The 22,690-nt window shown below is 41.5% G+C and overlaps 1 protein-coding gene across 4 annotated transcripts in view; it reads right to left on the bottom strand.

Annotated features, from left to right (window-relative positions):
• The window catches only part of edrf1 (erythroid differentiation regulatory factor 1), a 69,438-nt gene extending 47,147 nt beyond the window's left edge, over positions 1–22,291 (bottom strand). For 3 of the 4 annotated variants that reach the window (XM_085994656.1, XM_085994655.1, XM_085994657.1), the window contains exons 1-9: positions 21,728–22,087; positions 15,022–15,224; positions 13,939–14,005; positions 10,921–11,046; positions 7,538–7,662; positions 4,708–4,867; positions 3,340–3,441; positions 3,015–3,136; positions 854–965 (exon numbers count right to left, since the gene is read on the bottom strand). In XM_085994656.1, coding sequence (XP_085850782.1) covers positions 854–965; positions 3,015–3,136; positions 3,340–3,441; positions 4,708–4,867; positions 7,538–7,662; positions 10,921–11,046; positions 13,939–14,005; positions 15,022–15,224; positions 21,728–21,823 — 1,113 coding nt within the window. In that variant the 5' untranslated portion in view covers positions 21,824–22,087. The other variant, XM_085994654.1, reaches the window with a different exon arrangement.
• Between the last annotated feature and the right edge of the window lie 399 nt (positions 22,292–22,690).

Below are 22,690 nucleotides of genomic sequence, written 5' to 3'. Positions count from 1 at the left end.
GAAAATGGATTGATCACAAAAAATAAGCATTTTTAATCAGCGTGTCTAGTCCACCACCTGTGAGTAACCAGATTTTAAATAGCTGAAAATTACTTCAAAAAATCTATACCGAACTATTTACTAGTTTCATTGGTATACAGTCATCAGTTTTAGAAAATTAAACATATTTTCATATTCAACAGCTTTTAAAGGGGTAGTACATCTTAAAACAAAGCTGAATTTTAAGAGCCTCCTTGAAGGGCTGCAAACAGGCGCAATTAGTGGAAACTCGCCATAGTGTTTAATTCGATCAGTGGGGGGGGGGGGGGGGGGGGGGGGGGGGAGGACATTGTGAGCTTCCAGCTCAATGGTTTTTTTAAACCAGCGCAAAAGATCACAGAAACTCTATTTGCATGGACTTAACTTGTACTTGAAGTTCCTTGATCTTTTGTGCTGGTTTGGTAAAGATGTGTACACAATTCTAAATTTGCCGTCTAGCCCTGAATGGAATCATCCTGTGATCATCAAGCCAGGGTTCAAAACCCCTATTTGCTATTAAGCAATTTATTTTAAACAAGCAAGTTAATTAAAAGGTAGTGGCAGAAGTAAGTTTTGAAATCTGAAGAAAAATAATTAATTCCCAAATGCTAAAGACAGCAAATGTCCTTTATGGCAAAAAATACAATGCCCATGTTTGGGGAGTTCAGGCTGCCATGACTGGAATTTTTCAGATCATTTGCCCTACTGTATTAGGGAGATGCATTTATGCTTTTTAAAGTGGACCACATTAATAATATCTTCATTTTTGGTTAAAGAGAAGCTACTAAACACAGATTATTTTACCCAAAAAAAATGTTTTTTAACTTTTTTTTACCTGTACAATCCCATTAACGTGAAAGCACATGACAAGTTCTGGAACATTGCACATTAGATTGTCTAGCCAATAGTCAATCCCCGTCAATATGTTAATTGGTTTGTTGCTATCTCTAAAAAGGAACAAAACGTCACGAATCAGTATGCAAAACTTACAATTGTATTGATCAGTTTTTGCTAACATGAGAATGCATGCCAACGATGAAAACAAAAATTAAAAAAAATTGCTGTATACTGCTTTTTAAAGAAAAAAAGACAGGGTCATAATCTTCTCTGAATTAACAGTATTTCATAAATTCTGACATTAGGTCTTGGATGAACCAGAACGTTCTCCAGCTTAAGCCATTCTATTTGGTTCCTGCCAGAAACTACACTCATGGTTCCCGATTCCATCCCCTCTCCTTCAGTTGGGCTAAACGCAATGGAGCATAACCCTGGTGTTCTGTTCAACCCTCAACTAACTTTGAACTCATGAAGCCCGAATACTTTCACTTCAGTAACAGTAGCCCTCACGTCAAAAAAAATCACAGACAAAACCCTTACATACCTTTGTCAATGCTGGTCACCAACGACTCAGCCTACAATCCCCTCTAGCTCTAATGCCAGTTTGCACCCTTTGCTTTTTGGCCTACTGTGTAACCTCTTCCTACTGCTCTTGGTTCGATGGCAGAGCCTTCAGCCATCATACCCCGGCACTCCTGAATTCTCATCCAAAACTTTTGTGCTTGCTACATCTTCACTATCATCAAATCTTTCAAAAGTCTCTTCAAAATTTGTATCTTTTCAGCCATGCTTTTGGCTACAACTTAATTCTTCCAACACCTCTTCGGTAAAATGCCATCTATCTCTTCAAAAGGAAAACACAAGTTCACAAATCTAGATGAAAAGCTATTTTTTTCCAGAATTAAATTTTATATGCGCAGGAGATGCAACACCTGCCCTGTTAGCTCCTCCCTTTCCACCGTCCAGGACCCCAAACACTCCTTCCAGGTGGAACAATTTACTTGTACTTCTTTCAATTTAGTACACTGTATTCTCTGCTCATAATGCAGCCTCCTCTACATTGGGGAGACCAAACGTAGATTGGGTGACCGCCAACGTTCCTGTTAAACTGTCTGGAGGTCCCACGCAGGCCGCTCATTGGCTTTTCAATGGAAATAACCTCACATGCATGAAAAATTTAATGGGCCACGCAACCTGTTAAAGGGCCTGCACACCAAAAGAAAATTACAGGGAACATTGGTGACCGCTTTGCGGAACACCGCTGTTCAGTCCGCAAGCGTGACCCCGAGCTTCTGGTCGCCTGTCATTTTAATTCTCCAGACCACTCCCACTCTGACCTCTCAGTCCGCGGCCTCTTGTACTGTTCCAATGAAGCTCAATGTAAGCTCAAGGAATAGCACCTCATCTTTCTATTAGGCATTTTACAGCCTTCTGGACTCAATATTGAGTTCAACAATTCAGATCATAACCTGTGCCCCCAATTTTTCCAGACAGCAGCTGTTGATAATTCTGATAGTCCCATTTACACCTTCTCTAGACCCATCCTTTGTTTCTTTACTTGTCCCATTACCATCACCTCGCACCATCATCCATTTTGTAATTTAATCGCTCCTGCCTTCCATCCTATCATAAACCTTCCTTTTTGTTCTTTCCTCCCCTCCCCCTTTCCCTGCCTCTGCTCTGTACTTGCTTAAAATACATCTCTAACCTTTTCCAGTTCTGACGAAAAGTCATCAATCTGAAATGTTAACTCTGTTTCTCTCCCCACAGATGCTGCCTGACCTGCTGAGTATTTCCAGCATTTTCTGTTTAGATTTCAGATTTCCATCATCTCCAGTATGTTGCTTTTGAAGAAATAACTTTGATTTTTGTTAGAAAGTCCGGAAAGGCTCCAGGTCCAAATCCCAGTTATCTGTGGTCAGTTATGGCCCCAGTCGAGGCACTACAATTGGCCTCAGCACAAATGATCAGGGGGGAAATGTCACCAGGGTGAATAACCTGCCGACACTCAGTCATAAACAAATAATGCCACTTGGATAAAGTAATAGACGGCACCTGTGGAATTGGACCCAGCAAGGAGTCAATGCTTTTAGGGAGTGGGAGAGAGCAGAAAATCAGTGAAAAAAGCACTGCCAATATTGCACAGAGAAAGGATTTACCTGAGTCTTAAGCTTACAGCTGGATATTTTCCACCACCAAAAATAGGCATATTTGAACCCACAAGCATATGAATATCTTCAAACGTCCAAAGAATGTTCCTGACAAAATCATTTTTAAGCCCCTTTGGAATGAGAGACAAGTTATTAAAGCTATTTATTTTTAAAATACATGAGTGAATAAAGGACACTTGAACATAAGCAGTTATCAAGGAAAGTGTAGCAAACTTAACAATACCAATTTGATTTATTAAAAAGCCAATTGGGACCTATTATAAAAGTTCCCTTCGTTTCGGGAATTATTTGGAAATGGTCATCTTCACCATACCTGACTGTTTTCCCCTTCATTCAAAAAAGTAGTCAGGTTTTGTTCTTTCGGGGTAGAGGCCACCTGCTCTAATACATATGTGGCTCCCAGAGGAACATTCCCCTGCAAAAGGTGCAAGCATGTATATTTTTACCCAATACACACACTATTGTATCATTTGAAAAGAGCGTTAAACATTAATACAGTAGAGCCTACTTAAGATCGGGTCCCACTGATTAACTCTCCCTCACTCCCTCATGTACAAAACCATTTCAGATCAATGAAATGCGATTAGATTAAAGTATAATTGCTGGCTCATCAAGCCCTGCTTCTGATCAAAAGTTAGACAGTACTTTCATGCTCTGGTTCATTTTTCTGCCGCCTTATTCTGCAATGGCTTGATAATGTCATTATCTCTGACAGTTTAGCTTGAGAAATAAAATTCAGCTTGAGAAATAAAATTCATCAAGCTCTTACCACCAGATGTTTGACCAACACTGAAAACACAGTAGTCTGCACTACAAAAATTAAACTCACATCTAATGGCAAGAAAGTCAGTAGTGCATTAATCTTTTGTAGAAACTAAATAAAATCCCATTTAAAATCATTGAAACTGATCTTGAAGACTCCACTGTAATGGATTTACATAGACTTAACCTAATGTAATGATATTCTTATCAGAAACACAATTCAACAGATATTGGAGCATTGAGTTTCTTTTAAAAGAAAGCTGCTCCTTTATTAGTACATTACAACAAGAGGGATAGCCTTTTAACCTATTAAATGGCTTCAAAATAATTTAAGAAAAATAATTGATACTCGCTACCAAATCTGTATTCTTAAAATGTGGTTGAATCCTAATCCCAAGACTGCTTGGATCATGGTTTTTAGAAAAACATTTCTCTTTATAACTAGAAATGTTATACTTTTACATCATTTCAATTATGCAACTTGCAACTCTATCTAAAGAAATACAATTACTTTGCACAAAAGTGATCAGATTTCTAAAATATGCTAGTTGGATATGAAAATTGACAATTAGCTTATTATGCTTAAACATAAAAAATAATAAAGGATAAGTGGGAAACATTTTATGCTTAATTCAATAATTCTACTGTGGGTATAAATGAATAGTTTGACACCAGAAATGTGTGGCTTTATCAAATGCTTGCCTGGCATTGACAATATTTCCAAACCAAATTTTACAGAATGCCACTGTCATTCCAAACTAGGAGTGTAAATATTACCAGATACTGAAATGTTCTCACTGGACATGAGTAAATAACTAATTAACATGCAAAAAATCCTATCTCTCAACAGTATTTAATTTAACTTCATCTTAAGGAGCTATGATGAGATATGTAGATTTCACAGATTAAATAATTTTACCTGTTCCTGAGGATTTCCATCTTCAGGGACAGAAGTAGGGGTTCTCAGAGGTGCAGGCCAGGAGGATTCCTCTACTTCTATTGGGTTTTCCTGGGACTGGGTGTCAGCAGGTTGCACTATAGGAGTTGGAACTGCTTCTGCTCCACAATCTCCATTGATGCTAAAATTATTCAGCAGAGAAAAAAATTCAATACTATGTTTACAACTACAAAAACCCAACATCTGATGAAGTTCCAGGGAAATTGAAAAAGGAAATGTTCCTGCATAAGTATTTTTTTTATTATATAAACAGAACCCACCCCCCAATCACAATCAGGGTTCAGCACAGTAAACTAACAACTGAATTTTAAAAATACAAGTTCCGTTCCAAACTTTTTAACTAAACCAATTGAAATATTTAATAGTTTAGTGTACATAGACTCTAGCTTCTTCGGGGCATTCCATTATGTTTCAACAATGCTATTCGATACAAACATTAGCAATTAAAAACCAAGATTAATACTGTAATCTAATTTCAGAAGCCAATTCTGTGGTAATAATCACTGACATGCGTTTTGAGTTTATGGCAGTTACTGCCAAAGCTTAACAAGTTTAAGAGTTAGATTTGGATTTTTCTGCGCTCCATCAGTTTTTGTTTAAAGTACACTGAATTATAGCAGCACCCTTTTGAACATTCTAGGACTTTACCAATTAATTAATTATTGGGACTTTCATACACTTGACTTTAGCTTCAGGGATAAAATGGAACAATAGATACTTGGTGCCAACAAGGGAATTGACTGGGCTGTAATTACACCACATCTGTTAGGTCTGAACTTGGTTCATGAACAAGTGTGTGCTGGTTGGATAGACCTGAGTTTTCAGGTAAATTTGTGGCACTCTGAAAACCTTTTCTGCTTCGTAGACATAAGCATATCATTGAGGTCAATGTGATGGCACACACACCAGCATGAATGCCCATTCACATAGTAAACGTACCAAAGCATGATGCAAAGTGCAGTGGACACAGTCCACAGTATAAACGCTACTTTTTGGAGAAAAACACCTTTCCTATGATGAGCTCTGCTCCTGGCATCGTGAAGTGGTGCACTCCTTTAGCGTGTTGCTTGTACCTAAACTCGGTCAAGCTGGAACTTTACTAGTCTGCATACAACAGTGGAGAAGTAGCTTCACAATCCTCCCGCTAAAATGCATTTGGGAATCAAAGTGCTGATTCATTAACTTATACTTTGTATTTATGTGAAGCAGAATCTATAAAGCTGGTAGCAGAAGTAAAGTTGAACTTGACCAATCAACTAACCATTAGCCCTAAAAGGAGACAGCATAATCAACCTTTTCTGACTACAATAAATAGCTTTTAACTAGAAAAGAACTGAATCACCAGACCAAATTGCATATTATTTTGTATTACATACAACTGGATTTAGCCAGTCTTTCAACTCCAATTTCTGCACAATATTGAAAAAAAAATCAATCACTCCTCTTAAATAGCTCATAAAATTGTGTCACATATAATCAGATAGCTTGGGCTCGATTTTAATTCCCGAGTCGGGTTGCGTGGTGGGTGGGTTCGAGAGCCGCTTCCAGCAGGATCAGCTGCAGATGTCCGACTTTTTTCAACGCGCTTGTTAATTTCAATGAGGCACGCTGGCCGGGCCAATGAGTGTGATCGGGTTGGCTGGCCGCCTCTGATGGCGTCATAATAGCCGCTGCTTTTAAAGCTGCCTTTCAGCCCGAGCCTTTCTATTGTGGTTTCCGGGACTTGATTTAAATGCTATGACTTCTTCCAGAGGCAAGGCAGCTCCTCATTTTCATGATGAGTCCCTCCAAGTTCTTGTGGATGCTGTCAGAGGGCGCAGGGAGATTCTCTTCCCTCCTGATGGCCGGAGGAAGCCTCCTCAACAGACCAAGGCAGCCTGACTGCACATTGCTCAGGAGGTGAGCGCAATGTCCATTTATGCACAGTCATGGATCCAGAGCCGAAAAGATTAAAGCGCCTATAGTCACAAGGGAGCCATTTGGGTGATGTTTCTTTTATTTCTGACTCTTGCTGGTTTATTATCTTTTCGTCATTGTTAAAGATAAATTATGTCAAACTGTTGATAGTGTGGCCTATGTGTTATGGCAAAAGCGCATTGAGGGCTTAGGGTGACTTGCTTTTGTAATGCTGATGGTAAAAGTGATAGGAGATAACAGGGTATAGCAGAGATGAAGTTATGATGTTGGACAAGTGTCACCTGCAATTACAGGCCATATGGTAACCACCTATGGTTGAAGAGTAAGCTTATGCTAATGTGACATGGCAGTGTGCTTACCCTTGTTGATGGGCAGCAGTGCACTGGAGGGATGCTGCATTGGTCACAACCGGGCATGCAAGACACCCGTCGTCCACCTCCTACTCCTCTTCCCAGGAAGATCTGTGCTGAGCCACGCGGCTGCTACTCCTCCGATTAGGAGGACCAGGGTGAGAGGGCATAAAATGTTTCCCATGCCCTTGCTATAGATTTCATTTGAGGCAACAATCTTGCAAGCGCACAGTCAAAGTGGCCTGAAATTATTCCATTCATGCCACACTGCAGATGGGTGCCAGCTTGAACAGTCAGGTGGTCAGTAGATGTGCAAAATGTTATCCCATACCTACAACAGCAAAGTTGTTGCATGTGAATGTCAGCCATGTTTCAGGGGCGCTTTTAAAGCACTCCACCAATGCATACAAATCATGTCCTCCAGCAACTCGTCTCCTTGAACCGGGCCTGTTTCTGACAACAGGATTAGTGCCAAAGTTGTCAACTCATCTACTGATAAATCCTAAGTTAAAATGTGCACTCACCTATAGTATAGAAATTTGGAAAGAATAGCTTTCTGGTAAAACTGCTCTCTGCTCTTCTTTTTTCTCTGCCATTTTGGATTCACAAGTCTTTGGTATAACTCCTTTAACCAATTCCAGTCTCCTGTCTAAAAGGAAGCAGGTTTTTTTTCCAGTCACAAATTTTTTTTTTTTTTTTTTTTTTTTAAATATAGAACAGCTAACTGTATAAAAAACCCAAATGACCACGGTTTAGATAAGGGGCTAATATAGGGTAAAACTATTTCATTCACGTGCACTACTTTCCATTGCCACTACAAAGAATTAAAACATTTCATCGAGTTATTTCACATACAGAATAGTTTGTGACCTATAGGTAGGTATTCTGGGAAATCACAAAACCTCATTGTAGAGATTTCACTATGCATTGCAACCAACGTTCCCTCTATTTTTTGTGTACGCGGTCTCTTTACCTGGCTGTGCGGCCCATTCAAATTTTCACGCATGCGCGGTTTCTTCCATATAAAAGCTGGTGAGCGGACTGCGCGGGACCTCCAGACCGCTGCGTGGCCACTCAGCTTAGTGAGAACATCGGTTGCAACCCCCATGGAAAAGTACAATGCAGTTTCACACACGGAGTTCCTGGTTGTCCCATGGTATTGTAGGAAGGTGCTGAGCTGAGCTATGGTATTCCTATTCCTTTAACAGTATTGAGAGTTAAAAAATCCAAGACTGCTTTTTCACACAGGATAGTACTGTTATGAGGCCAAGGTGCAGATTACCTAGCTACCCTGTCAACTAGAGATGGTGTCTGGTTTGGAAAGACCACAGATTAGAAGGGGGAAATTGCTACCAACAATTTTTTTTTTTTTTTTTTTAAAAACATTGTTATTTTCAAAAAGGGCTTTGAATAGTAGAATGCTTAAATTGTCAGTTATTTTAACAAAATAACATTGAATTTGTTGAGACTTCAGCTATCAGAATTTCTGATAACGACTGGTTGGCTTACACAGATTCAGAACCAAACCCCCCACCAAGAAACATTCTTATATGGTTGCATTTTTTCCTCCCAGAATTAGTTTCTGTTGCTTTCATACATTTAAAAAAAACTTTGCTGCAGTATTATTGCTTTCTGCAGAAATTGAAGTTACAGCAAAGTGCTGAAGTTTGGAATTCCTCTGAAGTACCCTGTAGTGCTCCATTTTACAAAAAAGGCAAGTTTTATGAGGGAGTACCAGATACACATGCAACATCATCAGAGGCATTGGGGGTAATTTTAACCCCCAAAAACAGGTGGGTTTGCCTCGGGTGGGAAGCTAAAATGCTAATAATTTAAAACAAACCCAACCTGCTTCGTACCCATCCACTACCGGTTCTAATGGAGGCGGGGCAGGTGACCAATCTGCTCTCATTTAAATATTTTAATAAGGCTGCGGGCCTCAGATTTTATCTCTGTTCCAGCTTGAACACTGGCTGGCCGGGTTTCCCAGGCCTTGGGAAACCTGGCAGCTGAAGGGAGGAAAGGACTGGGAAGTACCTTTCCAGTACTGCTTATGGGCCAGGAGGAGCAGGAGTGCACCCTTCTCCCCGGCTGTTCACCTCCCCACGATCAGACCACACTCCCTTCACACTTTCCAAGTCATGACCTACCTCTCCAGTCTGTCTCCCCCGACCTCTCCAGGACCCCCACCAAGTCCACCTCAGCAAACGAGCTCATCCCCGGTGTTGCAACGATGATCTTACTCCGAACCTTCCATCTATGATCTCCCCGCCCCTACTGATCTTCCCAATGCCCACACCGTCCTCTACGATCTCTCTCGCTCTCCTTCTGCTCCCTGCTTGCGGCCTATCAGCAGAGGTCTTCCCGCACGGCAGCCAGCCCGTCAATATGACCGGCTGCCTAACGGGAAACAGGAAAAACATTTTCAAAGATTTGAACTTCCAGGTTTCCAGACGACAACTCCTCCTTCCCGCTCAGATTGCGGCTCAGTAAATATCGGGCCACTATGTCAGCACCCATCTGTTCCCCGATTCCTACATATATAGACCCCGAAACTCAATACCTGGGCATGTTAAAGGAGACCCATTTGTGCCAACTTCACTGCACTAGAGAAGCAGTCACTGAACTATACCATCTGTTCCAGACATACACAGACCTCTGACAGATCCTATCAAGCAACCACAAGAAATATCTGGCAGATCAGCCAATCTCCAGTCCACAGATGTATCAAGCAAATGACAGGCACCATTACCCGATAATTACGGGGAGGCGGGAGAGTGCAGGGGAGGCTGAAAACAGCCAAAGAATCAGACAAGGCTGGGGATGCGGAGATCCTGTCGAATTTAATAGCAGGACTTTATTAATATTTTTTTCCTTCCGTTTCCCGTCCGACAACCAAATTGACAGCCTGCTGGCTGCCGGGCAGGAAAACCAGTGGCAGGATTTGCACTGGAGGTGGGGAGAGAGGAGAGAAAGAGGTCGGCAGCAATCAGGACTTGGTGGAAAGGCCATCGGGACTGGGGATGTGGTTGACGGTCGCAGCAGTGGGGAGAAAGGCTGCAATCGCGGCGGGGGAATATAGGGAGGCCACAATCAGCAGAGGGAAGGCCAGAAGCTTCCTTGAAAGGCCAGGGGAGCACTCCTGCGCCTCCTTTTCACTGCCAGATATCCCGACCCTTGGGAAACCTACGCAGTAACTGTAAAATTTAAATCGGACTCCCAATTGCAATGTGGGAGTCCGATTTAAATAGCTTAATGAAGTGACCCAATAAACATTAGAAACACATTAAATAAAGCTAACTTAACACTACTGGCAAATGACTAAAATGGTCACTAAGAGCAAAAGTGGATCATCAAATTTGCATCCTTGGTGTTAACCTGCAAAATTTATACTGAACAAGCTTTTTGTAAGTAAGTTAAGGACACTTAGTTGTTTAGATGAAGTACTACAGCTTCATTTAGGAAAATCAGAGTACTTTCTCAAAGCAAGAAAGTTGGGGATGGGGGGAGGGAGGGCAAAACATTCCAGGCTATTTTTGTACATATTTGTGCAGCCAGTTACTGAGCTGCACAGGCAGGAGACCAACAAGCAATTTGAGGAATGTGTGTGTGGGCCAAAAGTTATGAAGGACCCCATTGCTATAGTTTTTAAGGAAAGTGCTCTCTGGAATGTCTAGATCAAATTTGGATCAATGGCACAAAATTATTTTGTGATTTAATGTATACTGCAATTAAATGAGGTGTCCAATATCTGCAAATGTAGCAGATAAGCCACAGTACCCAATTCTAGCCCTTTCCCTACCCAATATATTAACTAGTCCAATATGGTACCATTTTATTTTATAGTTTTATATAAAAGCAAATTCATGGTTAAAACAATGAATAAATTTAGTTAGCTTTCACTTACTTGGGACGAGGTCATAAAGAGTTCCTGAATATCTAATTCATCAAGCAGGAGGGTCCTTCCAATGCGATGAACACCCATGCTGACGTGTGATTTGCTATATGGTATCTTCAGCAACTTTTTAATGTTCTAATTTTAACAAAATGTATGGGTATTACAATTCATTGTCACCACAAAATGAAGTATTTAAAAAAAAAGTCACATTAAATAAATATTCACTCAGCAATAGTGGGTACAATTAACAAATCCATCCAAAGGATATAGCAGTTGACGCATCGCTATTTAATCTAGTGTGTGAAATAAATGGTCAACTTTACAGATCGCAAATAAAATAAATTGAACGTACAGTGGCTTAAGCAATACTTCCATCACACCTTGTCACAATATTCAAAAATATACTACAGTTCTTCTACAATTAAATTTTTTAAATGGCATTCTTTTAGGTAGGTTGAACATATTTAACTTAAATTAAAAAAAAAAAAAAAATTTTAATTGTGAGTAAATGGCACGAGATGCGCTATTTCTTCAAAATTTTTGAATGTGCTTCAAATCTATATACATTTTATTTTTGGCACTAGATAGATTTTTGGTGCCAGCTGCTCATTTTTACCAGATCTTTTACATTGGCAAATGATATAAAACTTTGACTGGTCATGATCTAAATGTTTTATAAATTTTACGTGGACACAAATTCTTAATTCCATACACAAAACAAAAACCATAAAAAGTTAAATAAATACTAAATGAGTATTTTCAGTTAGGTGCACAACTATTTAGCAGAATAGAGAATACTCAAATGTAAATCACGAAATAGAGAAGTCCTCCTACAGGTACAAGTGTCTTGTAGACCTATCTGAATTCCACATTCAATGACTTGTCACAAAGTATTCCATTTACAATGCAAACTTGATATTCAATAGGATAACATGGATTTTATTTGACTTCAATTAGAATTTTAAGCAAAATGCTCCATATTCTTTTACGAGAGACCTCACAAGTGTATTCCCATCATACTGAAAATCTCACCAGCAGGAATTAAATTAGAAATTATAGTTAGCCACACGCTCCAAAGGCAACTAGGACACACAAAACTGACACTGTCGTACCATTACTGGTGGGAGAACTTAATTCTGGCATGACAAGTTCATTAATGCAGTTTCCATTATAAATGTGGACATAGGAATGTCTAACAGAAACAGTTGACAGGAAATGCATGCAAACATGAATTTTTAATACATTATATATTGTTCTAACTCTGCAGTCTTATCACTATGTGGCAGTACAGGTAGACTATCCTTTATCCGAAAACCTCGGGACCAGCCGTGTTTCAGTTTTCGGAAAATTTCGGATTTCGGAAGGTGGGTCGGCGGGGGTGTCGGCGTTGGCGGGGGTCCGCGGGGGGGGGGGGGGGGGGCGGCGTCGGCGGGGGTCCGCAGTCGTGGCTTGTCCGTCACTGCTAGCCTGGAATGCAATGAAGTTCCGCATTTCCACCAACAGGTCTGCTCAGCGTAAGTCGGCGGGGGTCGGGGTCGGCGGGGGTCCGCGGGGGGGTCATGCGCACGACTTACGCTGACCCTCTGCTCAGCGTAAGTCATGCGCCACTCTGGTCATGTCGTGCGCACGACTTACGCTGACCGAAAAAACCTTCGGTTTTTAGAGGGTTTCGGTTTTCGGAAGTTCGGATAAAGGGTAGTCTACCTGTAACTGGAACACATTAACCATTGCAGCTCCACATTAAATGGTAACAATCAATATACCAAACAGGGAATGATTTGGGCAGCCTAACAACATTAGTTAATATACAGCCACCACAAGTGGCAAAATGCATTTGCATGGCTGTGATATTGATCCAAAAGGTGCAAGACAGAAATATTACCATGCCAATACGTCAAGCCACCAGTAAAATGCAGCTTGCTAACTAACTACTTGAATGGATATTACACTCATCACCAGTTAGCAGTAAATCCAAGAGGGCAATGAATAGCCACTACACTTGTTCCACAGCTACTTTTCACAAGCTTTCATGAAGCAGATATCTATATAGGTAATATATGTAAGGCAGCAATGTGGGATAATCCACACAGCTTTTAGACATTAATGTTTGTAATTAGCAGTGTGGGAGTGGGGGTGGGCTGGGGTGTAGAGTCTGCCAAGATTCCCAAACCTGACCATTAGCCAGTGATCCTTACTAAAAAGTGTGCATGTGTAAACATCAGGCAAAGACCAGGGCAAGGCTCAGGTCCAAAGTACCCATTATCAAATAGCCCACTAGTACCCACTGTCAGGGCTCACACATGGGAACAGCTACTGGAACAAGACATCAGAGGTGCTGCTGCATCCAATTAATTGTAAACCAGTATGAATCACCATATTTGAGGAGAAAAGAAATGGGGAGAAATTTAGGGGGAAAATGTTACAAAAGAATTCAAATTCAATTTTTTTTAAAATCTGGAACATATCTAAACAGTAAGCTTACTTGAATCAGTGTTACTAAGGACATACTTGCAAGTTTAGCATTGGTGCAAAGTGATTCCAACTTCGTAATAGTGCTAAACTTATGTAGTGTAAATTGAGTGATAAGTCTCACTGCAGTGCTCTCCAGTATTAGGATTCAGGCTGCACTTACACTATAACTGCGACATCGGTGCAAAATGAAACCACTTTGCACCAATATTACAATTGTGGTTTAAATGCACCCTTAAACAATCAGTGCAAGGGAACTAAATTAGCAGTAGAAATAGTGAATCAAGGATGCTTCAGCAATTATGTTATTTGTTGTATACACCGCCAAATGAGTGGCTCAATAACTCCTTCCAGCCAGTTTTACCAATGAGATAATTAGCTTTTGTTGATATGAATTAAATTATAATTGCTTTAAAATTGTATTTAAATAGAGGATTGATCAGGAGATTCTTATTTTTTGAAAAACTTTCAAAAATGATATACGGTTTAGACAAGCTGGGGCTTTATACAAATAAATTCTAACTGGTCATTAAATGCATATCAATATGAATACAGTACCTCAGAATCAGACACAACGTCAACATCATTCCCAATGCAGTCAATGAAGTCATATGCCATTCCAAAGCTTAAGGAAAAATAAACAAAGTTTAATATTCTTAATAAATCTACAACTGATAAATCCACATAAATAAATACATCAAGCTAAACAGGAATAATTCTGATGAAGGGTTGTACATTAACTTCACGTTCCTCTTTACAGTTAGTGCACTTCCAGCATTCTATTAGCAAGAAGAATTCTCAAAAGGTGATTTTTACATTTTAACACTAGTGAAACCGTTGGCACATTTTAAACAGCTGTACTTGCAGTTACTGATCATAAATCAATCATTCAGCATTTTGTATCTCAAAAGAAGCATATGCGCACACAGTGGAGAGGGGACATTTTGCAGATTGCCAATAGCTGAGAAAACTTAACAGATGTAGATAGCGAGATCCTCAGACAGTACACATATACAGTTTTGAATTAAGGACGTTTTTAAATATATATACACACCACATTCATTTTTTGAGTAATGATGTATATATTTGTAAGACTTCCAAATAGTACACCAATACTCATTCAAAAAAATAAAAAGTCTAATTTTACAACTCTCTCCAATTAAGTTGGGGTGAAGCGGGTGAAGAAACCATGATTCCTGCTCCCAATGGTCATCCATTCCCCTCCCTACCACCCCCACGTTCCAGATAAAATCTGTGCATATTTGGAGGGGGTTGCAAGAAAGAACACTGAGGATTCAAAGTAACATTAACACTCCTATGCATAGAGATTACCAGCTGACTTGCTGCAGAAAAAGTTCACACTTTACTTGAAATTGTTTTACATTGAAACATCAGTGAGCTGAGAACAATACCATCCAAGTGCTGTGATTATTCTGTTCATGAGAAACACTTTCACTGCATTGTGAATTATAGGCCCTTTTCCTGTGGGAATTAAACCCATCAGGACACTGTCAACTTATAAATCACAAAAAAGATATACATCAATAAAATGCAAGTGAGCATTCATATTGCAATAGGAAGCATAAATTAATCACAGGTAAATCTGCACTCATTAACAATTACAAATCTAAAATACGTCACCTGGAAAATGGCTTGCTCTTTTTGCTTGTACCAAGAGAGGTTGCACCAGTTTGTCCAAGCTGACTAATCCCACGCAACCAATTTGCAGGTGGCAACTTAAGGTCTGTTTTTTCTTGAAGTCGTGCATAAGCTGCAGGAGGTGGGGCAGCAGAGTATTTTACCACTGCTGTGCTTTTCACTTCATTGCCTCCAAGAATGCTTTCCTATTTTAAAATGAAGCATTTAATCAATGAATGTGAAACAGCAGGAACAACTGGCACGCAGAGTTGTTACTCTTTTATTATGAAGCTCATTTGAATTAAATTGAAAAGACTGTATTCTACACAATGCATCTCACTCTTACCAATCATCTAATTATACAGTAGCTTCAATATGGCAACAAGTATTCTACAAATACGGCAAACATTCTTCCATACAGTATTGATACTTATCACAAATCATGGGATAAATCGCAGGACTTGACCAAACAATCTTGGCTGGCACTCCAGTACAGTACTGAGGGAGACCGAGGAAAAGAGGTCCCATTTGCCCTTTCAGGTGGACTTAAAGATTTCATTGCAATATTTGAAGAAGAGCAGGAGAGTTCTCCTGGTGTCTTGGCCAACATTTATCCCTCAAGCAACACCACAAAAAAATAGCTTAATTGGTCATTTATCTTATTGCTGTCGCAAATCGGCTGCAGTATTTCCCTACATTATACCAGTGACCACACTTACAAGTAATTCATTGGCTGTGAAACGCTTTGGGATTCCCAGCGGTCATGAAAGGCACCATATAAATGGAAGCTCTTTTGCTTCTTAGTGGAAGCAATTAGATATTTGAGCAATTTAATGCTATAAATAGATCCTGTTTATTTAAGACAATTATTAGAGTGTGAACAGCAGATTTGAAGTCCAACATTCAGATTTAAATTGTGACTTACTCATTAAAGCATGATGTCTACAATTTACAACACTAACCTCTTGGGTTTAGGAAAACAGTCACTAGCTTATTGGACCCTTCCATTTTGGTTTATTCATTAAAGCAAAGGATCTCTGTGCTAGGGAATGGAAGATTTTCTATTTTTAAACTACCCACATCACTATCAAGCCATCCCAGTCATGTACAGCATGATCAAATGCAGAGCAAACCTTCCTTTACTTTGCACTGAATGTGTGTTAATCCCAATTTTAGATCAGTTCCCCATTGGCATTCTTTATTTTTCACACAAGTAATTTGTATGGCCTCTGAGTGAAGCAGTCAATTTAGTGGCAGATTATGAATAGCAGTGTTGTGGGGTTGTTCTCACTACTTGAAACTATTGACATCAAAACCTGAAGGTGAAAAGTCTTTGTGCCAAGAACACTACCGACCATAACAAGTATTGGCAGGTGCCAATGTCAATCTACATTATATACAATTTAATTTTTATTTAAACAACTGCAGCTAACAACTAAAATCTTATGATTCAAGGAAAAATGCTTTGAACAGTTCCGTAAATCATTTGACAAAATTTGGATGCCAAGGAGTGGGAAATGCTTTTCCTGACAAGACTTTTATATAGCATAGGAGTGATAGTACCACATGGGCAACACTGTCATCTGACATCACTTAACATTGTTAGAGTCCGATGTTGGAAACACCTAAAAAGGGAGGGTACCCCTTATTTGGTTTGCCCAAAATCTGATTGAGGACTGGCTCAACATCAGCAGTGTGTGGAAGATGATTAACAAAAATGTTTTATTTCATCAATAAGGGTCAATTATTTCATCAATAAGAGTCAAATTTTTGACATTACTACATATTTGCATGGATTTAATCTCAGTGGAAAACTGGGAAATAATACAGACGGTACTATCTACCTTGCAAAGCTACATCCCTCCACATACCACCGGAGTGAAGTGGCACTGGGTCATGCTCCTGGGGAAAAAAATTCAGGGATGACATCCCCTTTAAGGCTTTAAAAGTTTGATGATGCCAGGACATTGCCCATACATAAACCCAGATTCCAAACAAAAGCGCAAATTTCTTTTTGGCCAGAAATTAAGGAAAAAGTCTTTTGTGGGGGAGGATGGGAGGAAGCATGGTGTGTGGAAGATATTCCTTAGAGGAAAGTGGAAAGCGCTACAAGATAGGTCATCTTTATTCCACATCCCTCACGCACTGCTAGAGACCGTCAAGTAATGACAGATTAGGCGGTGGGATCTCTTGCAGAAAGGAAGACGTCCCAGTTGTAAGAAAAGAACACCCAAAAGAGCAAGAATTCCTGCCTATATAATTTCAATAGTTTTTGTTAAGTAGCCATGAGAAAGAAAACGAAGCATTAAAAGAAAAAAAATTTCCTCCGGATGTGCTAAAGCACTTTACAGCCAATGAAATACTTCTCATCCGAAAGATGCCATCACCGACAATGCAGCTCTCCCTCAGTACCACACTCGGTGTCAACCTAGATTATGCGCCAAAATCTTTGAACCAACAATCTTCTGATTTGGAGGCAGGATTGTTACTACTGAACCAAGCTGATTAGGGCTTCTATAGAAACACTGAAGGAAGCTCAAGGCATAACTGTAGACTGGGGTCATGGATGACAGTAACATGAACGTGTAAGCAGCCTACCTTCAGCAGGAGGTTAAAAGCCTACTAGAGACAATCTACGATTGAAATCAACTCAGGGGATTAGGAATCAATATTTTTTAAACGCACACAGTGAAGCAATGCAATTTAAAAATGATAAATACAAGGGTTGAAGGCGCAAGAGCAGCAATTAGGGTGTCAATGACTAAAGACAACAACCCTGGATCTCCTAGGCAGTCCCACAACAGCTAGGCCATCATGCAGAACTCTTAGCAGATCTGGGTGCATGACTTGGATGACAGTTTATAGAAAAGGTCTCTCCAGTGAGACAGCATGATTGATGGTGCAATGGGAATTATGGCTTCAGAGGTCAATAAGGGGTTATTGGAACCACCCCATCCTTTCCACTCAAATCTTCTAGAGGATCCTAGATCTGCACATCCAGCAAATTAGGGTATGCTGTAGATACCTTCATAGGTTCAGTGGAGTCAATCTCTCCCATAAGCATTCTTGCCGTCTTCCTTTTGTGTGTTTTTATTCACACTGCATGTATACAATAGTGAAGATATAACAATGAAACCCCCTTGTGATCATGACTGCATCGCCATGTGTTTCGCAATCAATGTGTTGAGGTCAAGTACTTATGATATGGTTGGATGGCAATATATGAAATATAGAAAAAGGACAGAATGCTGGTCCATATGGAAGCAGGCATCCTTGAGATCCAACACAGACAGCAGTCTTTCAAACATGCTGCCTGAATCACATCATCACTTTGTTTCTCTACTTGTGGAAAATTGGTTTCGGATTCAGGAGGACTATGAAACACAGTTAGAGCTGTTCTATTGCGACAGATGACAAAAGGTTGTCAATCGAGAGAATCTCTGGAGAACTGGACTGTATCATACCACTAAAACATGAGGATTGAATTGAAAGTGAAGACTGTACAACGTAGACATTCTTTCTAGTCATCTAGGCATCTGATGTCATCTTCCTCCATTTGGTGACAAACAGAAGGCAGCTGCCTCCTACCTGAGTTCTTTGTAGGATGGATGGAAAAAGAAACTGCTCACCATTTTAAGTCTATTTTCTTTCCCTATTCTTATCTCTAAAATATACCACAAGAGATGAAGCTCCCTGATGTACTATTGGGAGAAGTACCAGCACCAGAGGTTAAAAAGCAGCTAACACAAAACCTGAACTGTTGAAATGTCGAGCTGACCACAATGACAGCTCCCCTCTCCATACAAAGTTGATAGTGTTTCAATGATGTTGATAATTGCCGTGTTCATCCGTGTTACACATCATTTTAATAAATAACCAATAAGCAGTGCCAAGGAAGTAAAGCACACACAACGATCAAAAAACACCTGCACACTCTGCTTTTCATCTTACCATTTTACCAACACACGAAAAGGATAAAGTACACATGCATGTGCAGTATGAATGAGTAATAAGATCACTTGGCCAACGGCTGTCAATTACTCATTTTTATTTACTAATCAAAAATGCAATTAGCTGCATTTGGATTCCCAAATGTGTGGCTGGTGGCGAATGTATTGGACAACAGCAAAAGAGAGGAGACTGGGGGGAAAGAGAGCAAAGGATGGCAATGGATTGTCAAGGATGGCAAAGGAGCTCCCTAGGGAGCTGCCAGCACAGGAGCCATCTTGTAACAGTGCAGCCTTCGGTCGCCTGAGGAAGTGTGTGTTTGAAGACCAGGACCTCAAACCCGGCACTAAGCTCATGGTCTACAGGGCAGCAGTGATACCTGCCCTGCTGCATGTTTCAGAGACATGGACCATGTACAACAGGCACCTCAAAGCACTGGAGAGGTACCACCAACGCTGCCTCCGCAAGATCCTGCAAATCCATTGGCAGGATAGGCGCACCAACGTCAGTGTTCTTGCTCAGGCCAACATCCCCAACATCAAAGCTCTGGCCACGCTGAATCAGCTCCGATGGACAGGTCACATTGTCCGCATGCCTGATACGAGACTCCCAAAACAAGCGCTCTACTCGGAGCTCCGGCACGGCATGTGCGCCCCAGGTGGGCAGAGGAAACGCTTCAATGACACCCTCAAAGCCTCCTTGAAAAAGTGCAACATCCCCACTGACACCTGGGAATCCCTGGCCCAAGACCGCACAAAGTGGAGGAGAAGCATCCGGGAAGGCGCCGAACACCTCGAGACTCTTCGCCGGGAGCAAGCGGAAGCCAAGCGCGGGCAGCGCACGTCAACCCAAGCACCCCACCCACTCGCCCCTTCAACCACCGTCTGCCCCACCTGTGACAGAGACTGTAGGTCCCGCATTGGACTCATCAGTCACCCGAGAACTCAATTTTAATGTGGAAGCAAGTCATCCTCGGTTTCGAGGGACTGTCAAAGAAGAAGAATTGGCCAACACTGGTCACCATAATGCAGTAGTCAGCTATGTCTGACAAAACTACAAAACTAAAACTGACAGGGACTAGTAAAATAGAAATTGATCAAGAAAAAAAGACTAGCATTTATATAGCGCCTTTCATGACCACCGGATGTCCCAAAGCACTTTACAGCAAATGAAGTACTTTTTGAAGTGTTGTAAAGTAGGAAACGTGGCAGTCAATTTGCACACAGCAAGCTCCCACAAACAGCGATGTGATAATGACCAGATAATCTGTTTGCGATATTGATTTAGGGATAAATATTGGCCCAGAAATTCAGGTCCCCACTCGTGAGTACACGCTGGGTACTCACACGTAGGCCCAACGAAAGTGCCGGTTTCGTGCATGCACGGGAAACCGGAACTTCTGTTCTCTTGAAAGAAGGGGTTGACAGGTGGAACACGTGCACCGGAGAGGCAGCGCGTGCACATCAAGCTTACGTTTTTTTTTGCAGGTTTCTATTTTACTAGTCCGTCAGTTTTAGTTTAGTAGTTTTGTCAGACATAGCTGACTACTGCATTATTTTAAAAAGCAGGCGCAAGTGGTGAATTAATTAAAATTAAAACATTTTTTTCCACAGGTTTAAGGGTAAGTTTATTTTTAGCCCCGTTAGAAAATGTAATTAATTTTTTCAAAATTTTAAATTGTTTAAAAGTTATTTCATGTAATTTATAGTTATTTTAAAAATGTGATTTAAAAAAAAATGTATTTGAAGTTTGAGTTATGTTTTGGGGCTTATAGTATTTATAGGTTTGACAGCTCTTCCTGTCAAATTTATGAATGAAGCATTCCCTGCTACCATTGGCTCTCCATGGCTTAAGTGATCCCAGGTGATGCTTCGAACTAACTGCGCCCCTGGGATACGCAAGCACTGTGCGCCGGCAGTGGGAGCAGGCCCAGAATCGGAATCCCACACGGGCCCACAGCTCAACGGCCGGCGCGCTAGGTAAGTGCAGGTCGGAGGCTTGCACCCGCGGGAAACCTCCAACCCGAATTTCTGGGCCAATCCGTTTGCGATGTTGATTTAGGGATAAATATTGACCAGGACACCGGAGATAACACCTCTGCTCTTCTTTGAAATAGTGCCATAGGATCTTTTACATCCACCCGAGCGCACAGACGGGGTCTCAGTTTAACATCTCATCCAACCTCATCTAAAAGACAGCACCTCTGTCAGTACTGCGCTGGAGTGACAGTCTAGATTTTTGTGCTCAAGTCTCTGGAGTGGGACTTGAACACACGACCGTCTTTCTGACTCAGGCGAGAGTGCTATCTACTGAGCCACGGCTGCCGGAGGCGTCGAAGACGCTGACAGATAAATTTGGTGAGAAAACAAAGGCATACTCGAGCGTGAGAATCATTAATTTGAGGAAAATCAAATGAAAAAGCAAAAAATAAAAAAGCAACTACTGGAAATCTGAAAAAAAAATCAGAAAAAAGTGCTGGAAACACTCAGCAGGTCAATCAGCAGCTGTAGAACGAACAGACACGTCAACATTTCGGGTGTTCACTGTGCGCCCTGGGAAAACCAACCTGAGCCTCAGGGATGGGGTTAGGGTGCATGGGGAGGAAGAGAGAGGGGAGGGTGTGCAAAGGACCATGCCAGGCTCAATTCCGTGTTATGACCGCAGGTGAAGAGTACAAGAACAGCGATGCTGGGGCCTGGAGACAAACAGGAGATACGTTTCAACAACAAAGAGTTGGAGGAAGCAGAGCGGGAGCTCCTACCTGTTTGAAGTCACAGTCTTCCCTGCTGCTGTCCCGGTTCTCCGCGGTCCGAGGGGGAGACCCGCTGGCTCCTGCCGCACCCTCCCTGGCCTCCATCACTGCTCGGTGCCGGTCGGGCAGGAGAAGAGAGTTAACTTGGTCCAAAAAACATTACACTATTCCCTCCCGGAACGTTCTAGAAACGATGACAAAAAAAATACAACGGATAATAAGCGATGTTAAATACGCGCTTTCGCGAGGTTGGGGGGGAACGGGACTAGGAGTTCGCCTTGCCCGGCTGGCCCACTGGTGTCCCAGGCGGCTCTGGTCACCGGGAGAAACCGTCGCCCGGGATCCGGAGCATGCGCTCGCACGCGGGACTCTCACCAGAAACTTCTGCCGCACGAGCCCCTCGGTTGGCTAGCGACCACCCCGGAAGTGATTGAAAGCAGCGACTTCCGGCGTGGCTCGGGACGTTGGTTGGAAACGGTCGCACAGCCTGCCCGTGCGCGCGCAGCGGCGAAGAAGGCGGAGGCGGAGATGTCGTCGAGCGGCTCAGAGGCCGGGACTGGTTGGATTCGCCGCCAGTCAGTCAATCACTTCAAAAAGCTTTTCCGTTTGCTTACATTTTGTTCCAGCTTCTCCCGCCCGCCAGCATTTAAAAAAGCAGAGCCTTCCACCCCAAGGAAATATTTTAAGGAGTGGGGCGGGGGAAGAGTAGCTCCCCACCGCACTGAAGCACGTGGAACAAGAAAAGACCTGCATTTATGTAGTGCCTTTTACGACCGTTTTAGTGATGTTGGTCGAGGGATAATTGTTGGTGAAGGCACGGGTAGAAGTCCTCTGCTCTTCACTCAGTGTTCTTCGGCATATAGAAACTGAATGAATGGAAGGATAGTGGACTCCCAATTTTGAAAAAAAAATTATGTTTAAAACTGCAGTCTTTGTGAAGTGAAATGCCTGAAGACTAGCTCTTGGAGGTAA

Source organism: Somniosus microcephalus, chromosome 8, assembly GCF_052327205.1.
Source record: "Somniosus microcephalus isolate GS21.2 chromosome 8, FLI_Smic_1.0, whole genome shotgun sequence".
Taxonomy (NCBI): domain Eukaryota; kingdom Metazoa; phylum Chordata; class Chondrichthyes; order Squaliformes; family Somniosidae; genus Somniosus; species Somniosus microcephalus.
Note: the sequence above shows the minus strand (reverse complement) of the source record. Positions and strands in the feature narration are given on the sequence as shown.